At 48.8% G+C, this 27,386-nt stretch overlaps 1 protein-coding gene and 1 pseudogene across 1 annotated transcript in view; both read left to right on the forward strand.

The window, feature by feature from the left end:
* Mapk4 (mitogen-activated protein kinase 4) overlaps positions 1-4,323 on the forward strand; it is a 49,633-nt gene extending 45,310 nt beyond the window's left edge. Inside the window, exon 5 of the mRNA XM_032885454.1 lies at positions 1,747-4,323. Coding sequence (XP_032741345.1) covers positions 1,747-2,443 — 697 coding nt within the window. The 3' untranslated portion in view covers positions 2,444-4,323. The remainder of the gene's footprint in view (positions 1-1,746) is intronic.
* An 11,162-nt stretch (positions 4,324-15,485) lies between these two features.
* The window catches only part of LOC116884389, a 15,184-nt pseudogene continuing 3,283 nt past the window's right edge, over positions 15,486-27,386 (forward strand).

Here is a 27,386-nt window from a genome sequence, read left to right on the forward strand (position 1 = left end):
CAGTACTGCTCGGTTTAGAAAGAGCGGTAGAGGGGTGCTTAGCTGCCAGCTCTGAGGGGGCTCACTGGGAACCCCACTGCCATGGGACTCTGACAGCTTGTTACATAAGTGACAGAGAGGCAATTTCTCTTTTTTAGTCATTTGACAGATGATAGGTTTCGAAATTGAGGGGGGTGCAAAGCGGGGCAGGGCACCGTTATCTGGGGCAGGTTTGTTAGCTTCTTGTTGTCAGAGGATGGAGATTAATAGGCTCTTCCGCCAGCCTCATGCTGAGGCTGCCGAGACTAGTTCTTAGACTTGTGCCCACCCCTTCCATGCCACAGAATTCAAGGCTCACAGTGTTGGACTGGCACCAGAGGAGACTGTAGCAGGGTACCCCAGGTCACTGCTAGTTAGTTCAGGGTAGTACCTGAAGCTCCTGGGCTTCTTCTGTCACACCTGCACAAAGGACAAGTCCTGGCTGCAGGGACACTCACCATTGTGGAATGCTAATCTTCTCATCTTTAGGACTGTGGTGCTCAAACTAAGTCCTCTCAGAATTGCCACCAAGGTAGTAGATCATATATGGTCAGCACTTGGAGTGTACCAGACAGATGCTGGTCCTTCCCAGCTCTTCTTCCTAGAAACCCCTGCAACTTCGAGGGCATTCAGGCAAAGGGTGGTATTGAACTCTGAGGGCAATGCCCACATTAATGGTGTTCCCTGGGAGGTGGGTAGCACAAGTCCTTTCCCCTACCTCTCCAGCCAGAGTACCCCCATAGCCTATGGGCTGCACCTGCCTGGCCTTGGCTGGTCTGATTGTCCTGTGTGAGCACCAGCCCTCTGGCTCAGGGAGCAGCTGGCCAGGAGCTGCCACCTTGTCTGTGCTTCCAACCGCAGTACCTGGCATAAGAAAGGGGTTCAGCCAGAGCTGACAGCCAGCCACCTGCCTGCCCATCTGCCCTCCGTTTGCTCTTAGCTATCTGATTTCAGTCTCCTTGGCTACGGGGCAGTCAGTAGAGGGCAGAATTCCAAGGCTCTTTGGCCTCCCTCGATGGTGTCTGTGATCTTTCTGCAGGCCCCATCTGCTCTGCTTGGAGGCCAGGGGCTACAAGGCACCTATCCAGATCCATCATGGCAGAGGTTATCAGCCTGGGCTGCGAGAATCCCTAGGAGAATCTCATAAACATGCCCAAACAGGGCCATCTAGACCTACTGAACCAGAACATTGGTAGTGGGCAGCAAGGGATACCTGGTACTTACTTTTAATCCTCCTGTGTGATTCAAATCTGGGACAGGATTAGGAAGCACTGGCCTTGCCACTCAAAGTGCAGTCTGAGGATCAGCAGGAGCAACCAGGAGCCTCCCAGGTCCCAGTGCAGAGCTGCAGGGTCCAGATCCCCAGTTTAACACGACCCCATGTTGTTATATGGGTTACATAGGTGAACCAATTAGAAAGTTCCATAAGGAAGACTGTTTTGTTGCTTTGTTCACAAATCCATCACGTAATGCCTGCACGCAGTGAGTGTCCAAGAAAGCCGTTGGTACTAAAGACTAAACTCACAGATCAGCCCCCCTAGCTGGGCCCCTGAAGCTCACTTTCACCTGGGCCATCACACTCCAACCTTGAGGGATGATAGTACCTGCCCTTTAGGGACTAGGAGGAATAATGAATGGACTTGTAAGTAGACGACAGGGATTAGGCGGTTTGGCTCTCCATTCATCCTGGGTGTGCTTCACATCGTGCCTTCTTTTGCATGCTTGCAGGTATCCCGTGAGCCTGTCGTCAGATCTGGAATGGCGGCCTGACCGCTGTCAGGACGCGAGCGAGGTGCAGCGCGACCCACGCGCTGGCTCTACTCCGCTGGCGGAGGATGTTCAGGTGGACCCACGCAAGGACTCACAGAGCAGCTCCGAGCGCTTCCTGGAGCAGTCGCACTCGTCCATGGAGCGCGCCTTTGAGGCCGACTATGGACGGTCCTGCGACTACAAAGTGGGGTCTCCGTCCTACCTGGACAAGCTGCTGTGGCGTGACAACAAGCCCCACCACTACTCGGAACCCAAGCTCATCCTGGACCTGTCGCACTGGAAGCAGGCGGCCAGCGCACCCCCCAGGGCTGCGGTAGCAGCAGACCCAGTGTCACGTGAGGATGAGCCAGCAAGCCTCTTTCTGGAGATCGCCCAGTGGGTCAAGAGCACACAAAGTGGCCCTGAGCGTGCCAGTCCTCCCCCTGATGCCCCAGAGCCCCGTCTCTCTGCTTCACCCCCGGGACACCCAACACCCATTGATGGGGGTGCCAGTCCCCAATTCGACTTAGATGTGTTCATCTCGCGTGCCCTAAAGCTTTGCACCAAACCTGAAGACCTACCGGAAAACAAACTGGGCGACCTGAATGGTGCGTGCATCTCCGAGCACCCCGGGGACCTCGTGCAAACAGAGGCCTTCTCCAAAGAAAGGTGGTGAGCACAGAAGGGGTAGTGGGAGAACTCCTGGAGCAAGACCCCACCCAGAAAGCTGGACCGCCTCCTTGCTTTCCTAGTACTACTTCAGCCCCTCTCTGCTGCATTGGGGTTAGCAGAACACACGCGGGTCCGGGGAGCAAGAGGAATGTCCATTTCTTAAACTGCCTTAATAACTAGCCTTTAACCTCTGGGAGCGGGTTTGAGCAGACCCTGGCTGGGAGCTATCACTTTCCCATCAAAGGGAAAGGCCTGTTGAGTGTACAAGGAAAGAAAGGGATTTCAGACCGAAGTCTACAGCCCTACGAGGGGTCAGAAACAGCTTACAGACATAGTTTCCAAGCCGTGTGACCCACCTAGTCCCAAATGGACATTTGGGCCCAGTGAAGCCATTAGGACCACAAGCCTGGTGGTCAGGATAAAGCCTGTGTCCCAAACTCCTATCCCTGGACCAGTGTCTGACCACAGTATAATGTCTTCCTCTGCTGGGGTTACTCTGACTTTTTGGTCAGAAAACGGTCCCGAGTGCTTCTCGCTTTCCCTTACTGTCTGTCCCATCCGTCCCTTTAATTTAGACCAGCGGTTCCTGTTTTCCGAAACCGGAAACAGAACCGGTTTCTTTTTCCTAGTCGCCAGACATATTTCTACGACTCCCCAAGTGCTTAAATGTCCTCACCTGCCACCTCCCTGTATTAACCCAACCCAGCTCAGCCTGGAGTTACTCCTTCCTAGCACAGCAGTTTGGGGGCTGCTTAAACTTAGTCATCTCCCGGGCCTGTGCCTACAGCCTCCTCCTGCATGCCCTATGCACTTTCCTGACTCAACACAGCCATTGTTCTCCAGTGGAGATCCTACAGGGATGAGTTTAAAGACGGAAATTGCGAGAATCCCTCTTGTCTAATCCCCAGCATCCCACCCACCCCACCCACACACACAGAGCTCCTCTCCGAGACGATTCCAGGACCAAATGTTCTTGGCACAAATGGCTCATTTGTAGGAGAAGCAATAAGGTGCTTTTCATAAAAACAAATGAGTTAGGAGGGAAGACTCCACAGAACACCCATCATCCTTCATTAATGTCGCAACCAGGATCATTTTAGTCCTAGCCGGGAGTACACCCTAAAGGGATGGCCTGAGAGATAGCAACCTTCAGGCAAGAGACCCAGAAAGATAAACCAGGACTTTAAAGAAAGGTCCTAACCTCGGGTGTCCTGAAGAGCCAGCTATCAAGAGGGAGAACCCGAGGCAAAGAAAGGGATTCAAAGTAATCGCACCCTGGTGGCTCAGGTTAAGAGAAACTTGGAATCAGTTCCAAGCCTCTGCAGGAAAAGCATGGGGCAGGGGGTTGAGGGGAATACCAACAGTCCCTGGTCTGTTCCCAAACACTCCGCCACTGGTATCTATCCTCCCCTCCCCTCCCCTCCCTCTCCCCTCCCCCTGCCGACATCCCAAAGATACCCACGAGAGGTCCAGCTGCTCTGTTGAGAGATCTCCTTGGGCTGTGTTCATTCTCACGACGCAGCACCTTAAATCTCGCTGACTGTGGTTTGTACATTGAAACGTACAGTGCACCAGAAACATATATTTTAAAACAATTAATCACGCCGACCGGGTTTTTAAGTGGAAAGTATGTAAATATAAAGGGTTTAGGTTTTATTCCTTTTTTTTTTTTTTTCTTTAAGAAAAAAAAATGCAATGCACACCACCCCTTATGTGCCATTTGTCGTCAGGGGGGAAGCTTTACTTTTTGAGTAAAGGGACATGCTGCTGACTGACCGCTAGCTCACGGAGAATTGTGATAATTAGTCATGTTCTTAAAAGAATCTGTTAAATATTATTAAACTTGATCAGGATGAGCCAAATAAAGTTTTATTGGAACATAGATCCGTCGGGCATTGTCACATTGACTGGCATCTTTTTTACCGTGGCGGAGTCATGAGAGCCTTGCTGGCTTCTCCCTGCACCATGAAGACCAGTGTTTGGAGATGCGAATGTGGGGTTCCGGGGTGGGGCGGGGGTTCCGCAAGGAGAGAATCTACCTGTGTGTGATCAGAATTAGCTGCTGAGGTCTGGCGTCCATCTTGGAGAGCTCTACAATCTTGGTGTCAACTCCACACCTTTGATCAGGGCTGGTCCTTATTGTCATAGAAGGTCTCGACATCATGAAATTGCAGAGAACAAACCTGTCCCACGTAGCCGCCTGAGCCACACCCCTCAGGTATCTGAGGTTCCTTCCATCTGAAGCCGACTGCTCTGTCATACATGTGACAAGATTATGAAGCCCCAGCTCCATCTGTTACTCAACAGATATAGATGGAGAGTTTTACATTTTTGTTTCTGTTCGACGTCTTAGGGAGGCTTTCTGGTTAGAACGCACTACTATTGAAATGCGCCTACACCAAGATGAGAGGCTTCTGAGCCATTGACCAGAATCTCCCCAAACCATCTGCCAAGTGTACGGCGGTGCTCCTTTCCCCAGTAAATACTCACAGTCAACTGCAGTCTGCAGATAGAAACTGGAAGAAACCAGAAATAAACAACGCATCGGCCTTACCTTTCCCAGAGTTCTGAAGCACAGTGAAGACTCACACAGTCCCACTGTGCCCCTACTGGGACCCAAATCATCCTTGTCTTGTAGTTCCACTTCACTGATGCTCTCGGTCACTTTTGTAGCTGTCTTGGGGTTTTTATATGGGACTGGACATTATACGTAGTCCCGGACAACCACAAGGAGTGTCTCCCTACCTAGGTGATGTCACTGAAGACCCAGCCCACAGTCGGGACAAAAACCTTGTTCAAGTTTTCTTATTAGAAAGACTTCTATGTCCAATGTGAAGCCTGGTATATTAAAATGTTTTAGAATGTATTAGGGGTATAAGACGGGGATGCGGGGTGGGGAGGGGGTTTAGTGTCCTAAATAGCACAAAAGAACTAAGAAGGAAAGAAGGTCCCCAAAAGGATATATCGCAATTACACCTAGCCACAGGATGCTAAGATTAATACTTTCCTGAAAGGCCTCTTTCCAGGGGTCCGGGGAGGCTGTTTAACATGAGCCAGCCAGCTAACCTACAGGTTTTCACTGAAACATGGCTATTTTCTTGCATTCACATATTTCTGACTCTATATTTAAATTTTTGACAATTTATCTTGGGATGGCTTTTTTGGTTAAAAAAAAAAATCTCCATTTGGGAAATAGCATTGGAGGATTTATCCTGGTCACTGAGTGGTTTGGCTTTCTCAAGTTCAGCGCCCAAGGTAAGCAGCTGTAGTCTGCTCTGCCCTCTCTTCCCAGCAGAGCTGAGCAGTTGCAATGGAGACCACGTGACCCAGCTGCCTGAGGCATTCAGTATCTGACACACACACACACACACCCCCCCCCCGGCCAGAAGCTTGCCAATCCCTAGTACCAGACGCCACAGGGTTTCTGCGACCTTCTAAGTCAGTGGTTCTCATCCTGCGGGTGGCACCCCCTTTGGTGGCTCAAATGACCCCTTTAGAGGGGTTACCCAAGACCATTAAAAGCACAGACATTTATATTCCCACTCACAACAGTAGCAAAGTTACAGTCGGGAGGAAGCAACAAAAGTAATTTTATGTTTGGGCCTCACCATGACATGAGGAACTGTATTCAAGGGTTGCAGCATCAGGAAGGTTGGGAACCGCCGTTAAAAGGGCCCGGTTGACCAGCCACAGACATTCCCCGGTCAGTACACCACCTACCTTCCAGTCATGTCGGAGGCCACACTCCTTTAGCTAAATTCTGCTTCATAGAACTTAGCATTCCCTAAGCACGTTTGTTAACGAGGCCTATAGAGAGCATCTGAGTTTCTCCTGCATTGAAACCAGACTTCTAGCTGGGGTAGTCACAGGCAAATGTGAAGCCAACTTGGAAACTGGGATTCTTTCGAACCCGTGGAGAGGGAGAAGGGTCACAGAGCCCCTCATAACTGGTTGTGAGTACCAAAGAATTCCTCCCCTCAAGACAAGTCTTGCCTTCCTCCCTTCGCTCTTTATCAAGTACAGTTGTACACAGGAGGTGGGAATTGACAGATTATCCACTCAAGCCCCTCAGTTTGCAGAGGGGTAGACTGACACCTAGAGCCCGGGGAACCTTTCGCCTGAAGCCACGACTTAGGAAGGGGCAGAGCTGGAACCTACATGGTCTTCTAAGGACCGAAGTCATGGCAGCAACTCATGCGGGGTGCATGGGTGGGATCATCACTGGAGCAGCAGGTGGGGCACAAAGAGAGGATCTGGGTCAGGAAAGGCCTCTCTTTGCCTCCGTTTGCCTCTCTGCCTCTAGCTGTGGGAAAACTGCTAATTAAGGTCAAAGTCTACCACTGTCGGGAGAGCCTTGGTCGGGGCTTGGTGCAATAATGGAGGACTCCCTTCATGGGCAGGGCTTCCCTTCTCTGCCCTCATCTAGGGAACTCAACTCCCCACCCCCAACACACACACACACACACACACACACACACACACACACACACACACACACACACCTCTACCTGTAGAATGTCATGTAGCCTCAGATAGATTACAGGTTCAACTTCTTCTGATAAGAACCCATTCAACTAGTGCCTGAGATTCCTGAAATGTTTCCCATGCTAATGAGGCATTTGGTACCCTAAGCCTTCAGCCAATGACCTTTTCCCATCCTAGACATTCCTACCCCCAGGCCCCCAAATTATATACAAAAGCCTTGAATCATCCAAGGTTGACCTGCCTCCCTGCAGCTGGTCCCCATGCGTCTTATTCACCCTACATACTCAGGGCTTCCAAACCCCCGCACTCTAACCCATCTATCATCTCTGCTCCCTTTGCCAACGTGGACCAATATTGGCCAATGCTCCACAATGGCAGGGAGAGCCACCGAACTCCAGGACCTCTGGTCTTAGAAATAACTGCTTCTACAGATAATTTCTGCCTGACTCTGAGACAGGTCTGTATACAAGGGAGGGGGGAGTGAAGGGAGAGAGGCAAAGAGAGAAACAGAGACTCCAGGGCATAGACCGATTTCCCTCAGAAGCGACTGAGGTGAAGGCTCAAGTCCAGGATTTGAGGAGAGGGTCTTGGGAAATTCTGACAGGGTAATGGGAAAACAAGAGCCCAGAGAAGGAAGCCTATGGGATACGTACAGTTCCTGCCCCAGGCATCTGCATTCTCCTTGTGCAGAGGAGTGAGGAATTCTGGAAGTTGGAGTCCTCAATAACAAAGTCCTAGCTCAATAGCAAAGTGGATAACCCCAGGAGACTTATTGATAACTCCTCGCCTTAGAGCACCTCCTCAGTAACTCCGTCCTCTACGGCATCTAAGCAGGTCCCACTGACTGCCAAATGCCAGCAGCCAGAGGACACACATCCAGGCAGATGGAAACTAGCACAACACAAACAGAAAGGGGAGGGCCAAACTCCTATGGTGTCAACAGTGGGATTCCGCATGAAGCATGTGCAGGACCCAGGCTGAGAACACCTAGTGCTGGCAATGAGCTTCCTGCCCTGACTAGGACGTTCTCAAATCTCCGCTTTCCTTCCTATATGAATAAAATCTTTGCTCAGGACAAGCAGCTCCAGCTGAACTTGGGAGGTAGAAGTGAGGAGGCTGGGAAGATGGTTCAGCCCTGCTGGGTTAGCATGAAGACCATGGGCCTCAGCCCCAGCCCCCAGCTCAAAGGTGGAAGACACTGTGTGTGTCTGTAATCCTTGCACTGGGGTGGGAGGCGCAGACAGGAAGATCCTCAGCGATCATTGGTTGGCCTACCCAGCCTAATGAATGGGTGAGCTCCAGAGAAAGATCCTCACTTTAAAAATTAAGGTGGAGAGAGACCTAGGGACACAGCAAACATCAACCTTGGACCACCATACGCTCATTCACGTCCAGGCACCGAATTCCACAAATCACTCACCCACTGGAACTCAAATGCACACCACACGTTAGCATTTCTTCTAGACTCTGTCCCACGGTTACCTGGCAACAGACAAGTATGCCGACTCGCTTTAAAAAGGGCTGTTTACCACCTCCTTGCTCTCTTACTCTCTTTACTGTCCCTTCTCTCCCCATTCCCCTCACCCCTCTCTCTCCCCATGTTCCTGGATGGTCTCACCTCTACTCCCTCTCCTCCTCCCTCCTCTCCTCCCCCCCCCTCCCCTTCACCCCCTCCCTCCTCCACCCCCCCTCCCCATGCCCCTAAATAAACTCTATTCCACACTATACCCATCATGTGGCTGGTACCTCAGGAGGAAAGGATACCACAGCATGGGCCGGGCAGAGGCACCCCCTCCCACCTCCTCATACCTCTACCAAACATATCCTCTTTCTCTCTTTCTTTTTTATAAAACGCAACAACATATACACGAAGGAGTATAGAGATGAGAGTAGAAGAAAGTGTTTTTCTTGTTTATCTTTGTTGTTGTTGTTGCTTAAACAAGGTCTTACTATGTAGCCCTGGTAGCCTGGGACAGACAGACATATATGCTTGCCTCTACATCCAAAGAGCTAAAGTCGAGCACCACCATGGCGTGCTGGCTTTTCCTTGCCGATCTCCTAGACATATCAAATCTTGCATCAGTATTCTGCCTGTAGTGTCTTAGGAGCAGCAATTCAGGTCACTGAATTCCAAGGGCTCAGAGGTTATCTCAGGAGCCAGGTCAAGAACCTCCTGGATACTAGACTTCGTTAGGAATGTGCAACCAGTGCCTGCTGAGTTACCCTTTACTGCAAAACAACAATGAATACAGTTATGCCTCCTGCAGCTCCAAAGTTATGTGGGGTTTTTGCCTTATATGGAAAACACAGCTAAGCAGAGGCAATATGCCATTAAATTATTGGTGGGCCTGTTTGGCTCCATGCGCCTACATACTTTTAAGCACGTACTGCGTTATTAAATGTAACGATACAACGCACACATGCTGAGACAAAAGCAGTTCTGAGATTCCTTTATCTTATTAACTCGTGCCCTGTTTACAAAAGCTGGACTTATTGATGGATTTACAAGCTACCCTGATGTTCACTCTGTCACCATGGTTATTACCCCTGGGTACATGCGGTACATGGGGAAGCAATTGCTTCCAGCTACCACAGAGATGTTCTGTAGCAGAACTGAGGGTTTCAAGGTTTGAAGGGATTCCTGGCTGTGAAGGTCAGCGTGTTGACCACCCGAAGGAAAGGCAAGGTAAGAGATGAACGTCCATGCCATTCCTGTCTACGTGATGTATCATAAATACGTCAACAACAGCTGCATCCCAGGAAGGCATCGGTGTGTCTTCTCGCCAGCGGGCTCCCACCACTGTAACTGAAGGACTCAATGGTTCATTTGAGGTGTCAATTTCCAATGTTGTGGACATGACAGTGTTTTGCAGCATGTAAAGCCCTGCTCTGACGTATTGGTCAGGATTCCTCAGAGAAAGAAACACAGTCAGTAATTATTTAGGGGTGTGTGTGTGTGTGTGTGTGTGTGTGTTGTTGTTGTTGTTGTTGTTGTTGTTGTTCACATAAGCATGATATGTATGTGGGAAGCCCAGGTGGGTGAGGAGATTGGAGATCAAAGGACACCATGTAGAGTTGGTTCTCTCCTCCCTTTGTATGAGCTCTGGGGACCGGATTCAGGTCACGGGGCCTGCCTGTGCACAACATGTGCCTCTACCTTCTGAGACGTCTCGATGTATTTAATTTAAGGAATTGCAGGGACCAGCACAGCTTACATCTCCAGGCTGCTGCATCTCAAGGCTCTGCTGCAGGCAGACCAGGAAGCACTGATGTTGAAGTTTATGTGGGGAGGCCCTCTGCTGGCAGGAGGAAGTCATGATTGTGTTCTGTGTAAACCTCAATAAAGGGGCCCAACCGCACTGTTGGAAGTAACCTACTTGACTTATAAAGTCCACTTGAAAACCACTTATCAAACTATGAACTCCATGCAAAATACTCTCACATAAACATCAAACAACATTCATGAGCATCGCTTTGCATTTAAAGACAAAATTCAACCACAAAGACACTAAGCATGTGTCTAAAACTGTTCCCTGGAAGTACGCTAACTCCTGTCATTCCCCCACAGAGAAGGATCCTGCCTTCAGCACTGTGCTGTGCTGACCATCAGTGTTCACCCTGCCACACCTAACATAGTAACCAGCTTACGGTTCACTCCTCACCACATTGGTGAAATGTGTTCTGTGCTTTGGGATACAGACTGAAGATTCAGGTGTGTGTGTTAGGGGTGGTGTGGGGGTTTCAACCTGTGTTGTTGCATGAACTGAATCAAAGATGGGGCTCTAGGAAATTTTTACCCGGTCTACATCTGGACAACAGAGCCAGGTGGATCTGCCTAGGGAGGCAATGAACGCCAGGTGAGAGAAAGAGAACCCTTCATTGTGAGACGGAGCCTTCAGCCTAGCTCAAATGGTCTTTTTTTTTTTTTCAACATTCTTGAATCTGTTGTCCTCCCTGGGAAAGGACCCGGAAACCAGAACCAGGAGGCACTGGATTACAAGTCTCTTTCCATCAGTCTGTGAACAGGGGAGTTTATCTCTCAGCAAATGTACTCTGACAGAGGAAAGAAGAGACACAGCAGCCTGTAACAGCTAGGTCTCTAAATTAAAAATACTGCCATAGAGCCAGGCATGGTGACCTCAATCCTATCGTGTGGAAGGAAAAGGCAGGTGGGTCTCTGTGAGTCCAAGTCCAGCCTGGTCTACATAGTGAGTTCCAGACCAGCCAGTGCTACATAGCGAGACCTTGTCTCAAAAAAATCAAAATCAAAATAACAACAACAACAACAACAACAACAACAATAACAACAACAACAACACTGGACAGTCCATTCACCAGCTCATGCAAGAACTTTTAAATAAAATTAGGGGTGTTGAAGATGAAAAGATCCCCTCCCCCAGGCTTGGAGAGACTAAGTGACAGGTGCAAGGTCCTGTAGAAAGCTGGGCCAGTAGGATGCTGATCCTATAGGAAACTGGTCCTATAGAAAGCTGGTCCCATAGGAAGCTGATCCTATAGGAAGCTGGTTCTATAAGAAGTTGGTCCTATAGGAAGCTGATCCTATAGGAAGCTGGTCCTATAAGAAGTTGGTCCTAGGGGTTGGGGATTTAGCTCAGTGGTAGAGCGCTTGCCCTAGAAAAGGCCTAGGTTCGGTCCCCAGCTCGAAAAAAAAAAAAAAAAAAAAAAAAAAAAAAAGAAGTTGGTCCTATAGGAAGCTGATCCTATAGGAAGCTGGTCCTATAGGAAGTTGGTCCTATAGGAAGCTGGTCCCATGGCTGATCTAAAGCCATGACCTTGTGCTTTTATCTACACCATGGTGTTTGATCTTGGGACTAGGTACATTCTCTGTGGCTCACTTTCCAAAAGCCAGGTTTGGTACTCTTCTCTCTTGCCTCTCTCCTTCCCGAGAAGCTGCAAAGTGGCTTTCTCGGCTTTCCTGGGAGCAAACCACAGCACGTGACCCAGCTTAGCAAGACATGAAAAGATGCTCCCCAAGAGACTTTTCAATACTCAAATTAAAAAGGCCTCGCCAGAAGAAAAGCTTTTGCCTTTATCTTTTCTTGTTTAAACAGATACGATATGCTAAAACGGGGGCAACCTTCTTGAGTTCGGGAGGCAACAACCCAAAGGATAAAAAACTAACAGACCTAGGGGGTGAAGAAGAGATGGGAAAAGCCCAAGCCAACCACGAGGTCATCAAAGTTGCCCAGTATGTCGTCAAAACACCTCTTTACAGGTTTTTGCTAACAAGGCAATAGATACCCTTATGATAAAGCCAGACTTTGTCTGTTTCTTTCACTAGCATCCGAAGGCGTCCCTGTGAACACGGGGCTAATTTGAAAGTTCCTGATTCTCTTGCTGTTTTTCTCTGCATCCTTCTTGGCCAACCCCACCTCCTGCTTCAGCCAGGGTTTCCTACATGATTCCTTGTATTATGAGAGCAAACGTTTCAAAGCACCGTGTATTAGATACTTTTCTGCTACTACAGTACAATTCTATGACCAGAAACAACTCACAGGGGGGAGTTAATTTTGACTTTCAGGTTCATGGAGGTGGGTCCACAATGGAGGGGGGAGCCATAGCAACAGGTGGCTGGGGCAAGAAGCTGAGATCGCATCTCCAACACATGCAAATAGCAGAGTGGATTATGCTGAAGTGGGGTGAAGCTATAACCTCAAAGCTCGCCCATGTGACGTACTTCCTCCTGCAAGTGCATCCCAAAGGTTCTATAACCTTTCCCAACAGCACCACAAACCGGGGACTCGGTGTTCAAATCTATGAGCTTCCGAGGGGACGTTTCCTACTCAAACCACCATATACAGGGAGTATCTGAGCTCCTGTTAATTCTGTTGACAGCTACATGCTACATTTCACCTCCTGCCACCAGGGACACACTTCCAACCACCTTGTCTTTAACATGGGATATCCGCCTCTCTCTAGGTTACTTTATAAGATGTCTGCTTGACACTTAGCAAGCTCAAGAACAACTTCAATGACTGGAGAGATGGTTCAGTGACTAATTACACTTGCTGTTCTTTCAAGGGACTCAGGTTCTGTTCCCAGCCCCTACGTATTGGCTCATCTGTGACTCTAGATCCTGAAGATCTGATGCCTTCTTCTACACTCTGCAGGCCTACATACATACATGCATGCACATACATGTTCCTACACATAATTTTTTTAAAAAAATATTCTAAAATAATCAAAATAAAACAACAACAAAAACAACTTCACCTTGGACTCTTAAGTCTTACTTCATCACTGTGATTCTGCTGGGTTCTTGGCCAAAATATTTGCTGGAAGAGAAAAGATATCTACCATGGAAAATACCTGTAGACCCCTGCCTCCTGCCATCTTATTTCTCCTTAACAGGGGATTCAGGGTAGCTTCGATGACAGGGAAGACACTCAGGACACTGTGCAGGTCAAACCACCCTTGGTCCTCCTGTTCATATATCATGAACTCCATTTGAGGCATCATGGCATGGAGCTAGACTTACAACATGGAGGACCTAAGGCATTCCTCTACCTGCCTGTCTTTGCTGTGAGCCTCCTCATGGCCCCTGGAACTAGGGTTCCAGATGTTTTCAAACCACCATGTGTGCACTGGCAGTCAAACCTGGGTCCCCCGAAGAGAAGCAAGTGCTCTTAGCCACTGAACTGACCCCTTGACTCCTGTTTTCTCACCAACGCCTATCTAGGCCGCCATTTTGAAATAAATGCTTTCTAGTGGAAGTTCCAGGCCTCTCTGTCCAATCCAATGGCCACTGGCCACACCTGACTACTGAGCATGAACAGAACATCTATCTATCCTATATTTTAATATGTATCCTATCATTTAATTAAGAAAGAAAACACCCTTTCCTTTACCTTCCTAGATGTTATGACTAGAGCCCGAGGATTTAACCTGGAAGACAGATTAACAGGAGAAAAGCAGGGTTTATGAACCTATGAGGCATGCACTACTCAGGAGAAAAGCTTACTGATATGTAACTCAAATTATTGGTCTTTTTTTCTTTACCACTTGCTGGGTTTTTATTGCCTTTACCTCAAAATCATCACTATGTCAGAATGCCATACTCTAATGTCATATGTTAAGTCTGTTCTACTGGGCGTGTAAGATACATACCAAGAGTTATGGTTGGGATGTGAAATGCTCCCCCCCCACACACAGGCTCATGCTTCTGGATGCTAGATTCCCATTGCTTGGTGAGCAACGGGCCTTGAATGCTATAGACCAGCCCAATGTCCAGTCAAGTGAAGCTACTTTCCACAGTGTCTTTCCCACCATGATGGAGGGGTTGTGTCTCCTGACCTAGGAACCTGAACAAACTTCTTCTCCCTTGAGCTGCTTCTGTTTTGTCTTAGCCAAAGTAAAGTAAAAGGGACACACCAGACATCTTAAATTATTTGCAAATGCCACTAAACAACAACAACCACCTAACAAATAGTGTTTTTTAGACAAATAAAACAGCCTCTCTCTCTCTCTCTCTCTCTCTCTCTCTCTCTCTCTCTCTCTCTCTCTCTCTCTCTCTGCCAGAGGACAAGAAGTGGAAGGGCTGTCTTTAAACTCCTGGAAAGCAGACACCCAAGGCTCATCTCTCCAAAGTCCCTGTGCAAAGGGACCTAATGTCTCAGGTTTTGCCCTAGCTGCTCCGATTCCACTCAGAGCTCTGAACAACGTCCTTCTGCCTCATCTGAGTTTAATACAGGCAGAGTACAGAATCAAGATGACCCACTTACTAGATTATAGGTGATTTATTTTATCTCCAGTGGTGCCAGACATTATATTTTACATTGGAGTCTCATGGCTCTGAGCTGTGATTTATTTATTAGACTTGATAATGAAAGCTGTCTACCCTGAGCACGCAGAGGAAAATTTAGCCCGACTCTAAAAGTAGAAGGAGCTGCTGTGAAGTACATCCCCTGATTTAGTGTGTGTGTGTGTGTGTGTGTGTGTGTGTGTGTGTGTGTGTGTGTATGCATATGTGTGCATGTGTATGTGTGTATGTATGTGTGTGATGTGTGTGTGTATGTGTGTGCATGTGTGTGCATGTGTGTATGTGTGTGTATGTGTGTGTGTGTGTGTGTGTGTGTGTGTGTGTGTGTGTGTATGTGTGTGTGGATGTGTGTGTGGGTGTGTGCGGGTGTGTGTGTGTGTGTGTGTGTGTGGGGGGGAACATTGTCACACTCATGCAACTTGTCCCTTAACTTGCAAAATGAGGTCAAGATGAACTCATAATTATGAAGATCTGCACATGGGCTATCTTCTGAAGGGCTATGCAAATAAAACTTTAAAGACCCGATGGACTAGCTCAGAGAGCCAAGGCACAACTCTTGTGCGAGTGTCAGATGGTCCTTCAAATGCAGTAATCGAAGGTCAGCAAAGCTTTGCTATTCTGCCCACCTCGCCCCAAGTCCAGACTGTCAACCTTTATCCACCATATCAAGTCCACTGAGATCACATGCAACTAGGCTACCTCAAAGGGACAGCACAACTTCTCTAGCATGAACTCTCTCCCCAGCTTAGGAAGTGATGGCCTTCAGACAAGTCTCAGTGACATGACGGTAAATGTGATCATTTGCAACAGCCCTCTAAGGAACAAAGATGGTGAGCAGACAGAAGGACCCACGATGGATCTTAGAAAGAGCAAGGAGTTGAATTGCACCGAGAATGAAGAGGTGAATTTCTAGAGGAGATCCTTCTGGGGGAAAGTTGGCTTGTTTTGTTTTGTTTTGTTTTGTTTTGTTTTGTTTTGTTATCTCATGTTGTCTTGTTTTATTCTGTTTTTCCAGGACAGAGAATCATATATCTCTTCCAAAAGAAGACAAGCTATCGGACCAGGAAGCTAAGTCTAAGGACAAATGAGGGCAGGGATAATAACAGATAAAAACTGTGACTTACACAGCTGAGCAGCGTCTCAGCTGGAGCCCGACTCTTTGAGAATACCCATTCTGCAGACATGGCTGTCCTGAGTGTATATTGTTGACATGAGCATGACCTTGTCGAGGACACCAATGCCTCAGACCCGTGGGAGGGACAAAGCCTTCCTTTATTGGAAGTGTGAACAATGACAGTGTGTCAGGAAATGTCCAACGACTTTTCCCCTTCCTGGATGCTGACTGTCTGAATGCAACCTACCTCTTGTTCAACTGTATATAATAAACACCCTGACCTTCTGAAATGCTGCGCCCTCTCCACGAGGGAGCCCAGTGGTCCCAACTTCTCTGTGTGTCCTTGTTTTTGTCCTTTCTTCAATCCCTCATTGCCCAAGTTGGTTCGATCCTTGGAGCTGTCTGACACCGTCATGGATCATTCCTCAGTGAGAAAGTCTAAGCCAGTCTTTTACTTCCCAGGCCTAGAACAGTCCAGGATAATTAAGAGCAAAGCCCATTGATAGCATGTCTTTGGTCCTTATTCTGCTGGTGGTGGTTGTTGGTTGGCTGGCTGGCTGGTTAGTTGGTTGGTTGGTTGGTTGGTTGGTTAGTTGGTTGGTTGGTTGGTTGGTTGGTTGGTTGGTTGGTTGGTTGGTTGGTTGGTTGGTTGGATGGTTGGTTGGTTGGTTGGTTGGTTGGCTGGTTGGTTGGTTTAGTTGGGAAGCTACTAAGCTGAACATCACCCACACCTTAAGGCTCTTTGCAAGTAAACTGTAAAGGGTTACTTGTTCTTAAATGATCAGAAATTGCCAACTAAAATCTGAGCCAACTGTAGGCAACCAAGAAATATCTCTACTTCGCTCCCCCACTCTTCCTACATATTCCTATAGAGAGCCCATTGCTCTATCATTGAAGCTGAGCTCTCAAAGTCTCTTTTGGCTCATGAGCTGTCTTTGGTACAAGCAAACCCTGCTAAGTTTATCTGTGGCACTTCCTCTAACTACCTGGTCTTTCCTGCTATAGCTTGGCTTTTTTCTGTATCCCTCAGGGGTCCATGAGGAAAGGCTGGCTCCCCAGATTCATGCTACTGTGAGATAGTGGAGTCTTTAAAAGGTGGGGTCTCACTGGGGGACTTCTAGGGCATTGGGAAATTAACTCTTAAAAGGGACCTTGGGACCCCAGCTCTCTTTTCCTTACTCTCTGTGAAGTGAGTAGCTCCCTTCTAGCAAGCATGTGCTCTACCATGCATTCCTGCTTTGCCACAGGCCCAGAAACCAGGCCACTTAATCATGGACTGAAATCCTCAGAAGTATAAATTAATTATCTCAGATGCTCCTTATAATATCAGAAAGCTGATTGATGTGTTTCCTGACTTCCAGCCCTAGCCAGTTCCTCCCCCTCAGTGGGATTCTGGAAGTTATTTAGGGGCACCTCGCTGTGCCACCAGACAAGGCATTCTGGCTATACCATCCCCTTTTCTTCTCAGCTCAGGCTCTATAAGGTCATGTACTGTGGAGACCACAAAAACCCAATGTCTATGGCTGGCTGCATTGGCCGAAGAGACTTAATGATGAACCTTTTTCTGCCGCTCCCAGAGTCACTCATAAATTATCTAGCCATCTTACCTCTCCCTCTTCTTCCTAATGCTTCAAGGCTTTCTTCCCCTAGACAGAGGGTGAGGGAGGGACTCTTCTCTTCAGGCAAATGGCTCTCAACTGGATGCTCCCTACTGGGTAACCAAGCAAGCTCAGGTCTGCCTCCCCCTCTGTGCCAGAGTTCCTGCTGGGTAGAAGGTTTGTTCTGGCTTATCTAGAAAGAGAGTCATTGACTTAAGAGAGGCTGGCTGGGGACTGGGCTCTGTGAAGCTGAAGTTCTGTCAACGGAGCCCGGCTGTGAAGGTGATTGCCCCTGAAGGCCGCCAGCTGTTGGCCTGCAATGGCCACCCGCACACTGCTCAGCTTTGAAATCTCAACGCAGAAGAACCAATGTTAACACCTCCAGCGCCTTGTTGGGAAACGGCCATATTGCTTGGTGTAATTTCTGTTTTCCCTTCTCCCTTCACACCCCTTTGTGCTGGCCACAGGCCAAAATCAATCACCTCTCTGCCTTCCCACAGAGACTTGTCTCTCCTGCTTCTGCCTCTCCGGGAGGAGACTTTTCTTTTGCACAGACCAGCAGGGCTACAGATCTGGCCATTAGTATTCATGGCCTGATCTCCAGGAATTGACTTTTGATAAAGAGTGTGGGGGCTGGGCTCACACCACATCTTAGCTCGGCTGCATCTATCTCCTGTCAAATGGGTCTCAGTCAGACCCACGGGTATTCACTAACCTCCATATGAAGCCTGCTCACCTAAGAAGTGGGTTTTTCCCTTCTGATGTAGGGTTGGGCTATCGACAAGATAAGTACTCAGGGGAGTCATAATGCCTCTTGTGGGTGCTGTCTATGCAAAAGACACAGCTCTCATCTTAAATGGAACAAGGGAAAGCTTGTTCAGGAGCTAAGTTCAGTGGCCGTGGCCTGAGAACATGGGTTTAGGGTGACCCTGAATTCCAGGTACCAACCTGGAAGCAATTTCGGGAAGTTTTATAGTTTTGCAGAGCAAAGAGTGTTGTCCATCAAGGCAACTTTAAAATGCATTGGTGGGTACAGCAGAGAGGCAGTACAGTGAGATAGGAGAAGGTTTTTCTAGGCTCCAAACACTATCTGAGGACATTCTTAGCTTCTGGGTTGGTAGAAGTTAGTGGTCTGCTAAGTAATAGATTCTAAAAGGATTCTGTCACAAGGTGTTGATTCAGGCACAGAGGCAAGCAAAGAATAGCTGTTCTGGGGGCCAGAACTAGCCCAAGATAATATAACTAACCTCTTGGACCTGCAACATTCCAACCTCTCGACTGTGCTGAAATGTCAGTCGGTCTCTGCAGGCACAACTGGATCATCCTGAGATTGTCATGGGAGTGAATTTGTATTGTAGGTAACAGAAGTGCTCTGACTTGATCCTGTGTTTAGGTGAACAGGCCATCAAAAGCCAGGCTATTCTACCTCTAGGACCTCCTCAGCTGAGATGGACAGGGAAGGTGAGAAAGGGCCACAAATTCACTCTCAGCCCTGACTTCGGGGCTACCAAAGGCCCCAGAGTTATAGAGAGGAAGAACTGAGTAGAGGAAGGGTTAACCAGTCTTGGCTACACTTGGAGACGCTGAGAGGATGCACCATCTGTCTCCGTTATCTCAAGTCTGGTCTGTGAGGTCCTCCTGACTCAGAAGAGTCAGTACTGGGTGAGGGGCCAATCCACTTCACCAATGACAAGGTTTCTCCTGCTCAGGTAGACGGTCCTATCATGGGGTGACCTCTCCACAGGCTAGGCATTCCTGGAATCTTGAGACCATCTCACGCTTACCCTGGTAAGCTTTAGCCTTGGAGAGGAAGGATTGTCGGCTTCAGATGAACGTCTTTAATGATTAATGACCTGTGAGTGTTCAGCAGAAATCCAGCCCAAGGCTTTACACTGGTAAAGGAGACAGAGCAGGTACAAAAGGGAGGCAGGGAAGCTTTTGTGGGCTTTTGGCTACCCACTGGGCATGTGCAGGCCCAAGTAAAGAGTTTGTGCCTTGGCAAAAGCAGCCTCTACCTCCTTGTTACACTTCGGTTTGGAAAGACTGAGGTAAGAATGTCGCTGAGGAAGGACCACGGGCATGAGCATTGTAGTTTATAAATTCACCTCTGGAAAGCACCTGGGAGGTAAGTGATATAAATGTATTTGTGCTAGAGGCTGAGATAATTTCTGTAGGGGAAACTCAAGGGAAATGTGGGGGTCCAAGACTGGGCTCTGGACGCCAACAGAAGGTTGCTGCTTTCATTGTGCATCATGACAATGGGGAGAAAGACTTTAACTAGTTCTCGCTAGACTTTTCCCAGCTTCTTGATGCTGGGGGTTATGGAAAAGGATTTACATGCACGCACACACACTCACACACATACACATACACACACTCACACACACATACACATAAACACACACTCTCTCACACACACACATAAGCACACACTCTCTCATACACACACACATACATACACACTCTCACACACATTCACACACACTCACACACATGCACATACACTCACACACACACAACATACACACATTCACACACACACACACACACACACACACACACATGACAGAGAGAATAAGGGTTTGAAACAGCAGGAGGGTTGTACTCGGTTTAGATCCCTCTGGAAGCTCAGACTTGGGGGGAACTGGGAGAGCTAGAGGGAGGGAAACTGTAATCAGGATCCATTGTGTGAGGGGAGGAATCCATTTTCAATAAGAGGAAAAAAGAGAAAAGAACAAGCACAGAAACACAAAGGGGTGGGGAGTACTGCGGGAAAGCTGGTTCTCATGAGTGGGCCAAGCGACGGGCCTCTCCTTTCTCTAGAGGGATATGACGACCCAAAGGGAAGGCTCTGGGGCTAAGCAACCTTCAAGGCTGACACAAAACAGGTCCCTGACCACCCTGTGAGACCTAGAGCACAGGGGAGGGCAAGCAAGGGCCTGGGACCTCGGCTGAGAATTAGGACTGGGGAGTCCACAGTGAGCCGGAGGAAGCAGAGGGAAGGAGCTTGCACCGCCTCTGCTGATGAGAAAGGAGGTGGGTGTGGTCTGAATGCTGCGAGCTGAGCTCCTTCCTCTCTAGGTACAGTACTGAAATGTCTTAGAGATGGCGGAGGACACTGAGATATAGATGTCTCCTTGAGGCCTAACCATTTATTTAATGCCACAGACAGACAGACAGCAACATGGCAGGGGCTCTGAGATCATTCAGACCCTAGAATCAGAGACAGATAGTATGGCGGGGACTATGAAGAAAGGAAATCAGAGCCCGTGAGACGGGAGTGGAGGAGCTCGTCTTCTACTGTTGTGAGGATGGTGCTGGCTTCATAATGCAAGCCCATGGTCGGGCTCTCTGATTCTCTTGAAGGCAAGGGGTACAGAGCAGGATGTGTGGCCACCAGTACCCTCTTTGATGTAAAAACACTTGCCTAGGTGAGAGATCCTGCTCTGCGGAAGTCAGGGCCTCAGAGATGAGGTACCCTGTAGAAGGGATGTAGTTGCTGTTCCGGGGAACCAGCCAGAGTCTAGCATCACATTCTAGTAAATGTCAGGAGCTGGGTATTGAAAAGTGACCGGATGGTGGGGATGGAGTTCTCATGAATGGAGCCTTTGCCTGAAGCAGCCTGAGAGGACGGCAGCTCTGATGCCAGGTAAGGGCACTGAGGCAACATCACCTACGTTCCAGGAAGTAACCCTTGCCAGACACCAAATCTGCTTTGATCTTGCTCCACAATGGTGAGAAAGAGGTTTCTTTTGTCTGCCTGCCGCTCTGCCAATAGTATCTTGTATGGCAGTCCAAACAGACTATGACAGAGGTGTGGGGTAAGTGTGTATGGTAGTGAAGAGACCACGGGTCCAAGAGACAGGAGTTGGGGATCTTTCATCTCTAACCTCAGCTTGCCTGTAGGCATCCTAAGGAGATAATCTCACGGGATGATGAGGGATAGGTTAACAATACGTGTGTAGCATGCACAAGGGGGTCTGGATCCTACCCACAGCACCGACAACAGACAAACAGACGGAGACAAAGACAGAGAGACAGAGACTCCTGTAAATGCAATTCCTTTGCTCCCAAGTAATGATAGGGCTTTTCTATGCCCGCTCTAGCCCATTTTAGCTCCCAAATAAATGGCACCGAGGCCTAATGAATTTATTAACGAACAGCAGGCACTATGCTGGGCAGACTCTAAGCTATTCTAACTAAGGCTGCCTATTTCCCAGCCGCGTGGTTCTTTACCTGCATCTCAGTCTTGCCCTGGCTTACTCTGGTCCTGTGTGCCCCATGGCTGTTCTCCCATGGCGACCTCATGGCAAACCCTTCTGGTCTTTGTTGTGTTTTATTTGAAAGAAAGAAAGAAAGAAAGAAAGAAAGAAAGAAAGAAAGAAAGAAAGAAAGAAAGAACCAGGAATATGTTTGGTAGAGAGATGTATGGTGTGGTGAGATGTGGGGGAGGGGGTGCCTCTGTGGGCCCATGCTGAGGCATCCCTTTCCCTGAATTACCAACCACATGATGGATATAGTATGGAATAGTTTATTTAGAGCATAGGGAGGGGGGAGTTGAGGGAGGGAGTAGAAGCAGAGAAAGGCAGAGAGAGACAGAGAAGGAGAGAGAGAGGGGAGAAGGAGAGAGGGAGGGAAGGGGGGGAGAGAGAGAGAGAGAGAGAGAGAGAGAGAGAGAGAGAGAGAGAGAGAGAGAGAGAGAGAGATCCACAAGTTGGACCTAGGTGCCCACAAGAGACCTTGTGGGTCGTTGCTCTGTCTAGCACTTTCTTGAGCAGCTGGTCTCTGCTTTGCCGGGGATGCTCAGGGGACAACGGCCCCCTCTTGTTTCCCACACCCTCACTGTGTACAACCCCAGCATATAGAGCCAAACTTCCATCCATATCAGGGAAGAAAGGACATGAGCATGAATAGATTGAGTTTGGGAGGGAGATGCTGACCTTGGAGAAGTCATACTCCACTGAAACAGCTCAGGCCTCTTCAGTCCTCAGACTGTAAGAACTGGGGACATCTGGGATCTATGTGACAACTGTCAATTCAGCAAGTGTTGGTCTAAAACTGTTTCCATCGCTTGGAGCTTGGGTCAGGCCAGCCAATTCTTGTGCCTCCAGGAATTAAAAATTACTTCAATTGTTTCCTCACTGTGCTAATTTGGAGCAAGAGTCTATTATAGCCTGGAGCTGGGCCAAGGGCTAGGGAAACTGAGGTCACCGTTCATAGGTTATTTCTTCTCTGGTAAAATGGGCCGATTCAAACCAGATTAGATTTATATTCAAGGCAGGTTTATTGGGAAGCTGCTCTTGGGTGGAGTTCACTGGCCCCAAGGATTGAGGCCAGGGGTATCCTCATGAGGGAGAGGAGGAAGAAATAGAAAGGAAAGGCATTTGGACAGAGAGGGAAGAAAGGAGGGGAGAGAGGGAGAGACGGGGGGAGAGGAGGAGAAAAGGAGGAGGGAGAGAAGAGAGAGAGGAGAGAAGGAGGGGAGGGGGAGGAGGAGGAGGAGGAGGGGGAGGGGGAGGAGGAGGAGGAGGAGGGGGGGGGGGAGGAGGAGGAGGAGGAGGAGGAGGAGGAGGAGGAGGAGGAGGAGGAGGAGGAGGAGGAGGAGGAGGAGGAGGAGGAGGGGGAGGAGGGGAGGAGGAGGAGGAGGAGGGAGAGGAGGAGGAGGAGGAGGAGGAGGAGGAGGGAGGAGGAGGAGGAGGAGGAGGGGGAGGAGGAGGAGGGAGGAGGAGGAGGAGGAAGAGGAGGAGGAGGAGAGGAGGAGGGGGAGGAGAGGAGGAGGAGGAGGGGGAGGGGGAGGAGGGGGAGGAGAAGGAGGAGCAGCCAAATGTGTCTGGATTATATAGGAAGGAACCTCTGGGTTAAAGGCAGCCTAGCCCCTGGGCTGGAAAATTTAGGGTTGGGCACAGGGTATGCCTGGTAGGACTGAAGGATATTGGGAAAACCTGGAGGCCAGGCTTGCTTTGATATATAAAACATGCACCTCAATCTCTTGTCCTGGGTCAGAAACCAAACAACCGCAGTCCGTAGAAGAGACTTTAGCTTCTGCAAAGCTGGCATTTCCTTGTAACCTCCATAGCAGAGAAAAGCGGGAAAATCCCAGACAAGAACCATCGGTACAGAAGGCTGTGTCACTCCATGACGGCAATGGTGACCCAGAGGTTTGGAGAAGCTGTGTGAGGTGAGTAAGAAAGTGGGATGTGCCTTCCTGTGGCTGTGTGCTGACTCCCTCCCTCACAAACTGTTTTCAGCCTCACCAAGGGGGCAAGCATAAGCCAGGTCAGTTGGCTGGAGACCAGAAGGGGAAAAGAACACTGGGCTTGTTGCATTACAGGGATGGGGACTGAATCCCTGGAATCTGTGAGGGCTTAGGGGTGAGGAGAAGCCCCACCACCTAGGACATTCTTGCTCACTGGCTATCAATGTCCTTTTTTCTGATAGGTAAAGTTAGGCAAAGGCCCCCCAACAGCTGCTTCTTGACTTGGGAGTTTGAGATAAATTCTTCCTCCCTCCTTTCGCCTTCTGTCCCTCCACTTTTGCTCCGCTCTCCCCCAGCTGTCCTCTCTTTCATTCAGTAACTGGTGATGGAGTGCTATACAGCAGGCACAGTGAGAGCATGTCGGTGAAGGGATCAATAAGGTCCTGCCTTCGAGAAGCTTGCACCGCATTACAGTACACCCCAACTTTTTCCACCCCACAGTACCCCCGGAAGATGATGAAATGTGCATCACAGATCACGATGAATAGGAAGGCCACTTCTGGCTACTGAGGACCAGCCCAGAGCCTTTTATTGATGCCACCCCCACCGATCAGTCCTAAGGATAAAAGGATCAATAGCATAGAAAGCCATTGTAGCCAGGGAAGCCATCACTGGGTTCTGAGACGATTTCTACTAGAGCCCTGGAGAGCAAACAGCCAGGCACCAGAACTCAGTAAGCACAAGACCTTAATGAACAAGAATGCTTTAAGCCATGATCGAAACAAGCAAAAAAAAAAAAAAAACAGAAACAAAAAAACCAGAAGCAAATTCTATCAATTCCTGCAACAAAGAAAGAGGCTTGACTCCCCCAAGGCCCCACACCTTGAATGAGATTACGTGATTTAACCAGCTGCAGCAGCCAGATTTGAAATACAGGGCCTGAGCCTGACTTCACTCCCAATAATTTGCTTTTTCAACTCAGCTTGCTTCTCAGCACTGAGGTAAGGGGCTTCTGGGAAGCACTCAACACCCTCCATGCCCAGACCCAGAAATTCAAATGATTTGACACTTGAAAGAGAACTCAGGTGCAGAGACAGAAGACAGGCTCTCCTCCCATGCTTTTGAGAAGGAAGATCGGAGGCACATTCCTCAGGGCTCCTCAAAGATGCTGAGCCAGACAGGGCCTCAGATGTTCAGCAGGCAGGACCATCAATTATTTTCCCAGTTTTATTGTTTGATTCTGTTGCCCACGATTCTAGAGGACAATAAGCCACCTGCCCACAGAATGTAAAACCAGCTCGCTTTCTGGGGAGAATACAGATGTTCTAACACGCAACAGATTATTTGGCTAAGACAAAACGTCATCCACGGAAATCACCCCATATTTTACACCACAGCAATGCTAAGGGCTTGATTTCTTCTATAATCTAGCTTCAACTCAAATCATCCATATTTAAAGGCCCACAAGAGCTGCCCAACAAAGCTTGCAAAATGGGAAGCCTTCAAACAACTGAATGTTCCTCCAGCAGTTCCAAAGTCAGAAGTCTTAAGACCAAGTTGTTGAACCGCCTGCTCCCTCTGAGACCCTTGAGTAGATTCCTTCCCTAATTTCTGCCTTCTGGTGGTAGCTGGCAACCGTAGGCACTCCTAGGGCCCAAGCATTGTCATTGCAAGTTCCCTGCTTCTGCTTCTGCTAGGGTTGCCCTCCATGGATCTTCAGGTCGCCACCTTCATCTATTGCCATAGTCCATGCACTCTTTATAGAAGGACACTATTCACGGTAGATTACAGCCGATCTGATACGTCGCTCTTTAACGGGATTATCTGCAAATGCAGAGTGCGTCTGAAAGCATGCTCTACACTGGGGATAGTGCCTACACTGGGGAGGATGCTCACATTGGGGAGAATGCCAACACTGGAGATAATGCTCACCCTGGGGAGGGTGCTCGCAGTAGAAAATGCATTTGCTCCCATTGAAATTCTGAGTCACACTTGTCATGGGAAGTTGATTTTTTTTTTTCCCAGCACTCCTAGTGAAAAATTAACTTACGATGACATCACTCGTCTAGCTCCATTTATCCCCACCTCTATAAAGGGGCTAAGCACATTTGTTCAATGTCAGGGACTTAGATTCAGTGGCATAATTCTCCTTGCAGGATAAGGCAGCTAGTAGGCTCAAATGGTTAACTCTGATGCACAATTTCACACAGTTTGTCTCACTGGCTAGGTTCCTTGAATTGAATTTATGTATTACCTCATTCTAAAGTGGAATGATCTCACCTGACCCACAATCAGGTTGGTAGTCACTTCCTGGCTTTTGACTAAGTTTTTTGTTACGCTGCAAGCTTTATTAGTATGCTTGTGTACTTTGTGTATGTGTGTGTATGTGTGTGCTTGCATGTACATGTACACAGGCACACACACATGCACACATAAAGACCAGAGGACAAGATTAGGTGTCATTCCTCAGAAACTGTCCACCTTTTTGTCTTTTGTTTTTGAGTCAGAGTCTCTTACTAGCTATGAAGTCAGTGGGCAGCCAGTATGCTCCAGGGATCCACATGCCTCTGCCTCTGCCCCTGCCCCTGCCTCTGCCTCTGCCTGCCTCTGCCCCTGCCTCTGCCCCTGCCTCTGCCTCTGCCTCTGCCTCTGCCTCTGCCTCTGCCTCTGCCTCTGCCTCTGCTGCCTCTCTCTGCCTCTGCCTCTGCCTCTGCCTCTGCACCCTGCCCCTGCTACCTCTCCCTCTGCCCTCTGCCTCTGCCTCTGCCTCTGCCTCCCCAGGCTCTGCCTCTGCCTCTGGCTCTGCCTCAGCTGCTCTGCCCCTCTGCCCCTCTGCGCCTCTGCCTCTGCCCTCTCTGCCTCTCTGCCTCTCACCTGCCTGTCTCTGCTGACCCTGCCTCTGCCTCTGTCTCTGCCTCTCTGCCCCTGCCTCTGTCTTCCCAGCACTGAGGTTACGAGCACATATCACCACATCTGGCTTTCTTAAGGTGGACATTCACTATTCACCTTCACTGTTGCCATGAGAAATTTACAGATGAGAAAGAAAACAGACCAAGAAGGCTGATTCTATTAGGGATGTGGAAGGAAAGGCAGGGACATAGCAGAGAGTCAGGGTGAATATGATTAAAGGTCATTATATGAATTCCATTAGTGGCTTTCCCATCACTGTGACCAAAATACACTGAGGAAAATTTGGCTCATGGTTTCAGAGGATTTCAGTAGACCATGGCAGAGAAGGCTTGATGTGGGAGCAACATACGATGCCAGGCAAGTGTGGCAGCCTCTGTAACCCACCGCTTGGGTGGGTGGCAAGTCTAACAGAACTGGAATGCTTTGGCTTCGAATAAGAGACTTTGCCTTAAAGTAGTGAGTGACAAAAGAAGCCACTCCTGGGCTGGAGAGATGGCTCAGTGGTTAAGAGCACCGACTGCTCTTCCTGAGGTCCTGAGTTCAAATCCCAGCAACCACATGGTGGCTCACAACCATCTGTAATGAGATCTGATGCCCTTTTCTGGTGTGTCTGAAGGCAGCTACAGTGTACTCATACAATAAAATACAAATCTTGAAAAATAAATTAGCCACTCCACACCTAGCTCTCTGGCTTCCTTGTGCATGAGCACACATGTATTCCTCGCATAAAACACATGCAGCAAGTAAACCTGCACACAATGTACAGGAGGAAGAGGCACATACGTATTATTTATAAAACACGAAACCTTGATGAGATAAAGGAGGGGAGGAAAGAAGAGCAGTTGTAGGTTGGTGTCATTATCT

This window comes from Rattus rattus, chromosome 15, assembly GCF_011064425.1.
Source record: "Rattus rattus isolate New Zealand chromosome 15, Rrattus_CSIRO_v1, whole genome shotgun sequence".
NCBI lineage: Eukaryota > Metazoa > Chordata > Mammalia > Rodentia > Muridae > Rattus > Rattus rattus.